Source organism: Chiloscyllium plagiosum, unplaced genomic scaffold (genome assembly GCF_037043375.1).
Source record: "Chiloscyllium plagiosum isolate Xiang-an unplaced genomic scaffold, Cpla_swu_hap1 HiC_scaffold_2, whole genome shotgun sequence".
In the NCBI taxonomy this organism is placed as follows: Eukaryota; Metazoa; Chordata; class Chondrichthyes; order Orectolobiformes; family Hemiscylliidae; genus Chiloscyllium; species Chiloscyllium plagiosum.
This window is the reverse complement of record NW_028270140.1, coordinates 31,049,791-31,061,239: the sequence shown is the minus strand read 5'-3', so window position 1 is coordinate 31,061,239 and position 11,449 is coordinate 31,049,791. Positions and strand designations below refer to the sequence as shown.

At 40.7% G+C, this 11,449-nt stretch overlaps 1 protein-coding gene across 1 annotated transcript in view; it reads right to left on the bottom strand.

Annotated features, from left to right (window-relative positions):
* Positions 1 to 2,739: 2,739 nt before the first annotated feature.
* The window catches only part of megf10 (multiple EGF-like-domains 10), a 190,112-nt gene continuing 181,402 nt past the window's right edge, over positions 2,740 to 11,449 (bottom strand). Inside the window, exons 21-25 of the mRNA XM_087995653.1 lie at positions 11,278 to 11,405; positions 8,680 to 8,806; positions 7,801 to 7,848; positions 6,107 to 6,313; positions 2,740 to 4,348 (exon numbers count right to left, since the gene is read on the bottom strand). Coding sequence (XP_087851779.1) covers positions 4,188 to 4,348; positions 6,107 to 6,313; positions 7,801 to 7,848; positions 8,680 to 8,806; positions 11,278 to 11,405 — 671 coding nt within the window. The 3' untranslated portion in view covers positions 2,740 to 4,187. The remainder of the gene's footprint in view (positions 4,349 to 6,106; positions 6,314 to 7,800; positions 7,849 to 8,679; positions 8,807 to 11,277; positions 11,406 to 11,449) is intronic.

The window sequence follows — 11,449 nt, the reverse complement described above, 5'->3', positions numbered from 1 at the left end:
TGTGCTGAAAACCTGTTGCACATTCTGGACCCCAGAGGAGCAAGGCCCCCACAGAGCTGCTTACATCCTTCTCTTCCATGTACAATCACCCAACTCTGTGTCCATAAGTGTTAACCAGTGATGTATGCAGCAGGGAGGTACAACAAACAGGGGGCATGTATGAGGATGGCTAGTGAACAAGGACTGCGAAAGTCCATGTTCTGTTCTATATGTGGTTCTGTTTCCATTGTCATTTCTCTTTAAAAAACCCACACATCAGTGTTCCCTGCGCCTCCCCACACAAGTCAAAACATGTACAAAGTGTGTGAGGAGATTTGTAGCTCGGGTGCTCGTTGTTGTGGTTCTGTTCGCCGAGCTGGGAATTTGTGTTGCAGACGTTTCGTCCCCTGTCTAGGTGACATCCTCAGTGCTTGGGAGCCTCTTGTGAAGTGCTTCTGTGATATTTCCTCTGGCATTTATAGTGGTTTGTCTCTGCCGCTTCCGGTTGTCAGTTCCAGCTGTCCATATAAAGAACTACAGCAGAAACTGAAACACCTGATCAGTGGATCCAGACACTCTATACAATCAGCACAGGAATTCTTGGACATCATCAGAAATATACACATAGACAAGGAAGAATCCATGGTCTCATTCGATGTAACGGCACTGTTCACCTCTATCGACAAAACCCTAACCAGAGAAACAATAGCCAACCTGCTGGACATACAGAACAGACAACATACTCAAACTACTGGACCTGTGCCTCACAACACACTTCGCATTCAACAACCAAATATATGAACAAATCAATGGCACACCCATGGGCTCACCCATCTCTGGACTCATAGCAGAAGCGGTAATGCAAAGGTTAGAACAAACAGTCTTACCGCAAATTCAACTCAAACTCTGGGTCAGATACGTGGATGACACCTTTGTAATCATTAAAAACACAGAAATAGAGAACACACACCGGATCATCAATGCCACACTCACAGGAATCCGATTCACTAGAGAGGAAGAAAAGGACAACCAGCTCCCATTCCTAGACGTGATAGTACAGAGAACACTGAACGGAGAATTCACCACAAAGGTATACAGGAAAGCCACACACACAGACCAAGTCCTGAACTACGAAAGCAACCACCCCAACACACAAAAAAGAAGTTGCATCAAGACACTGTTCAAAAGGGCCACAACACACTGCAGTACACCAGAACTGCAAAAAGAGGAAGAAGAACATCTATACAATGTATTTGCCAAAAACGGATACCTGCGCAATTTCATCAACAGATGCCTAAGGGAAAGACAACGGAACGAGGACATGCCGCAACCCAAAGGACTAGCCACACTACCATACATCAAGAGCATTTCCGAACTGACAGCCAGACTACTGCGACCACTAGGACTCATAACAGCACACAAACCAACAGTCACTCTCAGACAACTCATCAGAACGAAGGACCCGATACCCAGCATGAGCAAAACCAATGTCGTGTACAAAATCCCATGCAAGGACTGCACAAAACACTACATAGGACAAACAGGAAGACGGCTAACGATCCGCATCCATGAACACCAACTAGCCACGAAACGACACAACCAGCTATCCTTAGTAGCCACACACGCAGATGACAAGCAACATGAGTTCGACTGGGACAACACGACTATTATAGGAGAAGCCAAACGGAGAACAGCCAGGGAATTCTTCGAGGCATGGCATTCATCCACAGATTCAATCAATAAGCACATCAACCTGGACCCAATATACCAACCACTGCAACGGACAGCTGGAACTGACAACTGGAAGCGGCAGAGACAAACCACTATAAATGCCAGAGGAAATATCACAGAAGCACTTCACAGGAGGCTCCCAAGCACTGAGGATGTCACCTAGACAGGAGACGAAACGTCTGCAACACAAATTTCCAGCTCGGCGAACAGAATCAAGACATTTACCCTGCCCTTTCCAAGTGGGGACATAGCCACTTTTTTCTCCATTTTGCTCTTTTAATGTCTTGCGTAAGGCAAGGCCATAGTGAAGGCTCCTCAGCCCGTGACTTGCAATGTCCACCTGAACATGCCACTCAGTACCAAACATCCATGCCCCCTTCCATGAATACATATCCAGTCCCCATCCAATCCATCTACATGACCCTGCACCTGCCAACCTTACCCCTCCAGCCCCTGGTATTTGAAGTGACCATGCCAGTTGTGGTAATAAATAATCTCACTGTGCCCCCATCCCCAATCTCACCATGCACAAACCACCCTCCCCCATGACCCCCTTCCCATCTACACCTTATCTCTTCCCCCACCTCCTGCAGACATGATAGTCCCCTTCACAAGACCTTTTGAAATACTGTGGTAGGACCTCCTGAAATGACTAGTGCTTCCCTGGATTTTCGCAAAGATTAGTCAATGGGCTTTGATTTGGAGCTGTACACAACCACCTGATGAAGGAGCAGTGTTCCGAAAGCTAGTGCTTCCAATTAAACCTGTTGGGCTATAACATGGTGTCGTATGATTTTTAATTCAATAAACTTTGAAATGAATAAACATCTGACTTTGAGATGAAAGTGAAGCTCACTGTGCAGCAGCTGACAATGCACTGTCTTGGAGCTTAGGTGTTATTAAGTTCAAAATCAGATCATGTGAAGCCTTAAGCCTGTTCCACCATCTTATTAAATCACAAATGACCTGTATATTTTATAAAAATAAGTGAAATGGATAAGATTATTGTACTTACAGACACAGATTGAGTACTCTTTCAAAAGTAAATTTTATTGGAAAGCTGATGGCAGACACACTATACATAAAAAGTATCAGATGTAACACTTAAAGAGCAGAGGATGGATGAAAAAGATTTAGTGCTAGTTTTTGTTTGGGATAAGTGAATAAGAGTATAATACTTCAATTTTATGTATGGTATAAACTGGTTGAGAAAAAAACATAAATAACGTAACAAAAATGTTATCAGTCAGGTAAAGGCAATCGTCTTTTGTGGGATAGTACATTTAATGTCACAATGCAATATATGGCTACAGTGCAACAGCACTTAAAAGTTAATGTTTACTAATGGAGCAGGATATTCCACTGTACAGTTTAAGTCCATTAAACAAGTTACCACTTGTCAGTTGGTTTAACCTGGTTTTACATCTATGTACAACTTATTATACATTAACCAGACTAATAATACTGGCTCAGGAAGCTGAGGCAAGTTCATAACAACAAACAAAATGTAATACTCTCAATTAACGATAAAATCAATATACAGAAATATTAATCTGAACACAGAATTAAATGTAAAAATAAGAGCAAAGATCATGAGAAACATGTATTGAAAACACAGGCAGCTACTGAAAGAGCAAACTCACAGCTATCTTTACAAACTTATTTCTGATGCACAAAAGACCAGCTTAAGCACAGCATTGGCTTATTTTACAAATAGCGCGCAGATAGGAACAGTGAATGGCTGCGGCTACACAGATTCAAAGACATATGGGTCTGGCTACAATGCAATGGAAATCTCCCTTTCATTAATACATGAAAAATGCGTGTTTTAATTTCTGAATTCAAGGATTCAGCAATTAATTGCGCCTTGCTTAAGATCATGCAGTGTCATTTGATTGTTTTCTTCAAGTTTTCCTCAGTTGAGCCAAGTTCCAGGAAAAATATAAAGAACTAAAATATTCCTAAGTGACCTATTGGAGAAATTATCCGTAATATGTTACATTAAATGTTAGTAATGCATACATGGAATGATTTGTTTCAAAAGAAATACTTGTAGCAATTAGGAATGAGATGGATCTTCTTTCTAGAAAATGTTGGACAAATAAATTTTTCACTGACATTTTATTTTCACTATGTGAGTACCAGGGTATAACTCTTAGCCTCAAATGCCCAAATAATTCTACATGTCTGTAAAGCAGACACCAATTTAATCTCAGTCCTCAAAAAATCTCAGACACCTCAAAATTATGAAAAGTAAGAAAGACATTTTAAAAAGCGGGGGAGTCCTTTTTTGTGGTCTAGCTGTCTCCAATGTTTCCCTGCTCACCATCTGCACTTCAGCTGAGCTCTGGAGTTAAATCATCATCTAAACACGAGCCAGAAGAGGTGGCAAGACATTGGTCAGTATTCTTCTGATAAACCCCGACAGAGGTGTGTAACCTCGACTATTTGCCAACAGTAAATTGATGCCATTTCACTCATTCATTGTCATCTGTGTTCTGTGACGGCGAAGGACTATTTCGGACCGGAAGCAAGTCATAATGACATGGAATGTGGCTGTTCTTGGGCAGATCGTAGGGATCCTGACCTAAAGGTGCGTTGTTGCAGTATGTTCCTTGGCCGACACTTACTGTTGGTTCTACAATACAAGAATATCATAGTTAGTCACCATGTATATTCAACCTTATCCTCAGCATACATGCTACATTGTAGAAATTCACACCATCCTCCTCAGAACAGACGTCAGGAAGCGATTTAATAACAGTATTTGAAATCATGTTGTGTTTCAATAAAGAGAAGTTGTTTCCAATGTTCAACGGGTTGATAATTAAAAGCACAGATTTAAAGTAATTGACAAAAGATGTGACTTGAGGAAAATCTTTTTTCATACACAGTGGTTAAGATTTGGAATGCACTGCATGGAAAGGTGATGATTACAAACTAGATGGCAGATTTCAAAAAGGAATTACATAAAGATTAGATTACATTACAGTGTGGAAACAGGCCCTTCGGCCCAACAAGTCCACACCGACCCGCCGAAGTGCAACCCACCCATACCCCTACATTTACCCCTTACCTAACACTACGGGCAATTTAGCTTGGCCAATTCTCCTGACCTGCACATCTTTGGACTGTGGGAGGAAACCGGAGCACCTGGAGGAAACCCATGCAGACACGGGGAGAACGTGCAAACTCCACACAGTCAGTCGCTTGAGGCGGGAATTGTACCCAGGTCTCTGGCGCTGTGAGGCAGAAGTGCTAACCACTGTGCCACCGTGCCACCCACCAAAATAACAGCGACGAGAGTGGGATACTTGGCAAGACAACAAAATACAAGGAGATAGGAAAGTGAGACTAACTGACTTATCTTTGAAAGATCTGTCACAGAATCATTAGTCTTCTGCATTTGAGAGTCTCCAACTTTACAAGAATCTGAATGTAGAATCAGAGAATCAAACATCACAGAAAACCACCATCTTAAAAATAAATCTGAATTTGGTTGCTCCTTATAGGTGTCCATAGGCCCTAAGCTCTGGAATTCCCTGCCCACATCTGTCCCCCATCTCTCTTTTTATGATGCTTTTGGAATCTTACCTTTTCTGATTAAACATTTGGTCATCTGTCCTAATATCTACTTATGGATTTGGGGTCACAGTTTGTTTGATAATGCTTCTTTGAACTACCTTTGGGTATTTTAATGTGTTATACAATGTTGAAGAATCTTTATGTTGTTTTTGCCATTGCAAAGCACCTGGTCATTTCCTTTTACGCTTTTACATTTTCCCAGAGCAATACAGCTCTCAGTACCTGTCTGTCTCCTTTCAGCAGATGTGATGTGGTTTTGCAGTTCCGGGTTTTGGCATCCCACCCAACAATAAGAACATGCACATATTTTTACATTACCAGTTGGAAGGCAGAACAGCTAAGGAAGGTAGAATTGGTTTCAGTGGTATGTTTACAGATCTTATGCTTTAACAGTGATGACCACTATTATTATCATTGGTGGAGGATGAACCTGCAGACATAGGGAAATGATAGTGACCAGAAAGCACCTCTAATGTTTGTGCATGTTCGCCAATCAGTTTGCTCACTGACAGTCTTAAAATGTCCAACAGAGGTAAGCTCAGCAATCACCGAAAGCTTGTTTTAAATAGTTTGGAATAAAACGTTTCACTCATATAGGAACATTCATATATTCAAGGAGAGATTATGTGAATAGGCATTGTTCACAATTGCCAGACAGTTCTTTACTCATGATTGTTGACAAATAGGACAGTGTGTTGCTCTCTCTGCAGTCTTAAGATTAATGCTTATTTTAAAACAACAATAAATGTACTTAATTGTTAGACATATTAACGAAGTTGTTATAAAATAATGATGATTACCCCAAACCTACCAACTTCATAGACGTTTTTATTGGCTGAAGTGGAATTGCCAATCTCAGCATAAGGCGAGTCCCTGCGAGCTGGGGACTTCATCTCAACATAACCACACTCTGAGTTTTTAGATGTAAAAACTGGAGGGTCTTTGATGGTGGCATATGGGTTTTCAGTGCTGTTGAGTGAGCAGGTGCTGGCACTACAGCCCGAATTCTTCACCAGATCTGAAAAATGTTCAAACATTAATCATTCATCAGAATCAAAAAGCTGACTGACATTAAGAATACATCACATCAGATGAAACAACATTCATGGAGAGAAACTGAGTTAGTATTCCGGGTCATTGACTAGATGACAAGGGTCATCTCCACCCGAAATGTTAACTCTTTTTTTTCCCACAGATGCTGTTTGACTTGCTGAGCATTTCCAGCATTTTGTTTATATTTCAGATTTTCAACATGTGCAGTCATTTGCTTTTGTGCTAAGATTACATCTAATGGCCATAATTAAATTTGAATGTTCACAAATGGAATGCAAACTCCTCCTCTTAAACTTCTACATCCTGTACAGCCTACCCTCCCTTATATTCCACCATCTCTTAAATTCCTCCCTTTGATCTCTCCACCTCTCAAATCCATCTCCTCCTCATGCTTCTATCCCTTCTTTACTTTTCCTTCCTTTATCCCCCTCCTCCTCTTTAATACCTCCTTTCATCTGTAACTTGCCTATACCTTGTCGCACACAAAGAATATTAACTTTGACAGATTCACATAACAGCTTCGTATTGAAAACTTGTGCCCTAGCCAGGCTGTTTGGTGCAGCTACAACACAGGTATCTACCCAGCAATGTGCAAAATTTCCCAGGTATGTCCTGGCTGCAAAAAGCAGAAGAAATCCAACTAGACCAATAACTGCCACTTCAGTCTGTATTCAATTGGCAGCAAAGTGATGGAAGGTGTGTCAACAGTGCTATCAAGCAGCATGTGCTCAGCAATAACCTGCACAGTGAAGTTCAGTTTGAGCTCTGCCAGGACTGCTTAAATCCTGACCTCAATATAGCCTTGATTCAAATATGTTCAAAAGAGTTTAAACAGCAAGGTGAGGTGAGAGTGACTGCCCTTGACATCAAGGTAGCACCTTAAGGATCCACAGAACAAACATTGAGCTACTGGAAATAGAGGGAAACTCTCCACGAATTGAAGTCATAGCTAGCACAAAGGAAGCTGGTTGTGATTGTTCGAAGTCACCATAGATGCTTCTCAGGATGCTTCTCAGCTCCATTCACCTTCATCATTGACCTTCCATCCATCATAAGGTCAGAAGTGGGGATATTTGCTAATGAGTGACAGTAAATGGCAAGTAGCTTTCAGGCCAGGAAAGGGTCATCTTCAACAACAACAGAAAATCTAGCCATCTCCTGTTGATTTTCTCCAGTATAATCATCACCCACTATCGACATCCTGGAGGTTATCATTGAACATAAACTGAACCAAACCAGGCATATAAATACTGTAGCTACAAGAGCAGGTCAGAGGTCATGGATTATGCAGCAAGTCACTCAGCTCTTGCCTCCCCAAAGCCTAGTCACCACCTCTGGTGGTGTTCTCTCTCCCATGCTCAGGAGAATTTCCCAAAACTGTATTGAAAGGAGGTGAAAAGTCTGAGAAGAGAAAAATGATTTTGAGAAGAGAGAAGCTGTTTAAAATGATACCTTTAAGTGATTTTCCAACATAACCTCGGTCAATACCAAAAGCACCACCTATAAGTAAATAACAGCACAGTAAGCTTCTGACTAATTATAGTTTAGCAACTGAGAAAGACAAATATGGATCATCTGGAGTAACTGCATTTAGTTCTGGGCATTGCATTAAAGAAGGGTTTAGAGCGATATGGGCCAAATGCATGCAGATGGGACTAGGTCAGATTGGGATGTCTGGCTGATGTGAATGGGTTGGACTGAAATGTGTGTTTCAGGCTGTATAACTATATATGAAAGGAAAAACTTAAAAGGACAGGTTACTCAGGCTAGGCTTGTATGCCATTGAGTATAGACAATTAAAAGGTGATCCAGCTGAGGTGTTTAACATGATTAAAGAAGTTGTTAGTGTAGATAAAGAGAAATTACATTCTCTAGTGCTCGGAGTTCAGATCAAAGGGGCAGTATGTTAAACTTACATCCAGGCCATTAAGGGATGTACTCAGGAAACAGGAGGTGCAGGCAGCTTTGGGGAAAAGGTAAGTTCCTTACAGCATTGCCTGTGGGCTAAGAGGAGCAGGCGTGCTACTGTCTGGATTCCCAAGCTTTAAGACTCCCATACAACCCCTGTGGTCAAGGATTGGATCCAACCTCCCATCTTAATCTTCTGGGGTCAGGGGTTGGAGTCACCTGGTCTTGACAACACCCAGCTCTGTGTCTTCCCACCAAATGAAGTCAAACCTGTTGGGGTGACATTTGGGTAGAGCAACCGGTTAAGCCAAAGGCTACCCACAGCAGGTGGAGAAAGTCAGATATCACCACCTGCGTAACTTGATCCCATTAATAAACTCCACCCATACACACACGCACACACACAGTTAGAGAATGGAATACCTAAATCATTCGGGTAGCCACCTTGCTTCCAATCTGCAGGCAGTGTTGCTGTGTAGTCCAAAATGGAACCGTGCTTTCCTTGACTCTTGAGATTTTTGATGTTTACGAAAAGTTGATTGTTTTTTGCCTGTTAATTTGGAAATAAGTCATTATAGTAGGTCTCCAGAAGAACTTATTTTTATAGTGTTCACTGCTAAGTTACAGTTTCAAAAGCCACACAGACCACATGTCTATTTGCCACTTTTGTTGAGCTTGTGGTTTTATATGAATAGGTCATTTGATGTTGGATTCAAATGGGAAGATCCCTTCTACCCAGGCAATTAGTTGCAACTAGCATCCCACCATACACAGATTCTTTGAAGATATTGGGAGCTTGTTAGCATTTATTAAAAGAAAGAAGTGAAAAATGTAAATTGATATTGTGCTTTTCAGTATATCCCAGCATGCTTGACAATCAATAAGGTACTTTTGAAGCTTGATTACTCTTATGGGAAATGCAGCAGGCAAGTTGTGCACAGAAAGCTCCAACAACAGCAATATAATGATGACCAGATTATGTGTTTTAAGTGATGTTAATAAAGGATAAATATGACCCAGATCTGCAGAAAAACCCTCTGCTTTGCTTCAAAGTACGCTGTGGTATCTTTTAAGATCATACTGTTTTCAGAATTTTGCACAGACCTCTCATACATTAGAGTTGATTTTTCTCTTTAATTGTAACTCCATACTCCGCATTCTATTCTATTACCCTTTGTAGCTATGTAAAGTATGATTTGCCCGGACAGCACGCAAAACATGTGACAATAATAAATCAAATCAAAATCAAAGACTCAGTTTTGACAAGGTATCCAAATGATGGTTCCTCCAACAGTACAGCACTCCCGTGCACTGCACTGGGACTGTCAGCCTGGAGTTCTGTGCTCTGGTCTCTGAAGTGATTCCTGAACCCACAACCAGGGGAGAGACTATAACTCACTGAGACACAGCTGACACCAAGGTTAAGGTGCTAGCATTTCGAAACCATCTCACTGCACTGAGAGTTACTTTAAATGCAGTAAGTGAGGTGTGTTTTCTGTTGGTATCAATTGAGATTTATGAACCTGAAGACACTTCCAAAACAAAGTAATTACAGTTAAAAATTATTTTGGAACTTTTATTTCCTGCTGATCTTTATTGGTCTAGATATTTTCCCTGTTCACCAAGGTAATCATGCGTTGATTCCCAGATTAGACACTTTCAGTAGAAGCAGCGGTGTTGGTCAGAAAATGTTGGGTCCACAGATCTTGATATTCCACCAATTGAATATGAACTATACTGGACAGATAACAAACAACTGGTCTGTTCAGCTTCTTCTACACAATTGAGATATGCCATGTTTCCCAATAATACACTCTCCATCACATCTAAAAACTATATTACCTTTTGAGTGAGGTAGAACAGAAATAGAATTTTTTTAAAATGTAGACAAATTTCAAGGAAAACAATAACTTGATGGAATTATTCACACAATTACAAAAACTATTTGTTTCCAAGTCAGTGTATCAACAATCTGTTCTCCCAATGACAATTCAACAATGGAACAACCTACCAAAAATGGTCACAGCCCAATTATTTGGGGTCTGCAAGACCTAATTTTAGATTCTCCCCATTTGCAATTTTTTAATGATAAGGATTACAGGTTTGTAAGTCGTATCTGGTTCTGCTGTGGATAGTTACATAAATGTTCACAGAATATGGAAAATAAATCAATATAACCAAAGCAAATATAACTTGCCTAATGAATGGAAAAAAACTTGGGGCTCGTGGTTTTCCAACGAGAGCTCTCATTGACTGCCAAAGTTCCCCACTGTGCAATCAGCTTCAGGTTTATGGGAAAACTTTGGTATAAATTTATGACATAAACTTCCTAAATTTCTGTTGGCTGCAGCCACCGTAAATCTCTTCACATTTCTGCCATTGATCAACTCCGACATTGTTCACAGCAAATCAGGGATCCCATACCTACTTTATGATAACAGGAGTATCTTACATTGGTAAGATCAACAGCAGGAACCATTAATATGAATAAAGAATGTAAGAGAAATGTCTTTACCTAGAACGTGATTAGAATGTGGAAAACACTACCAGTTTGAGGTGCTGAACTGAATGTCCACAAATATATTCAAGGAAAGGTGGATTAGCACATGAGAGAATAAGGACTAGGAGGTTATCCTGATAGGATGGGATGAAGGGAAGTAGGAGGAGGTTCATATGGTGTATAGACACTAACATAGACCAGTTGGGGTGACTGGCCTGCTTGTGCTGTAATTCATGGAATGATAAGGACAAATGGAGGCCACTTAGTCTATCATGCTTGTGCTGGTTCTTTGGTCGAACTAACAATTAATTCCTGGACTCTTCCCATATAAATCCTATGTAATTCGGTGTAGCATGTAATCTGTTGTTCTATTATTAAAGTTCCTTTGAGGCTGCAAAGCCTAAATTGATCTAATTTCTGAGGCTAATTGTTGTTGACTGTGACAACTGCTAGTAACTGACACACACTTTTGACAAAAACTGCAATTATTATAAATTAGGTCATTTGTCAATATATCTTACCTTTCCAGACCCATTCCGTTGACAGTTGTTGGTGTGAGGGGGGCTCCCACATTGTGCTAAGGTATGGTAGCTTGGGTTGGAGAAATAATGGCTGTTTGCATTCCCAGCATTACCTTGTTGCATATTTTCTGTAGAAAAAACAGTCAATGAGACTTGGAAAATTCTGCTCACA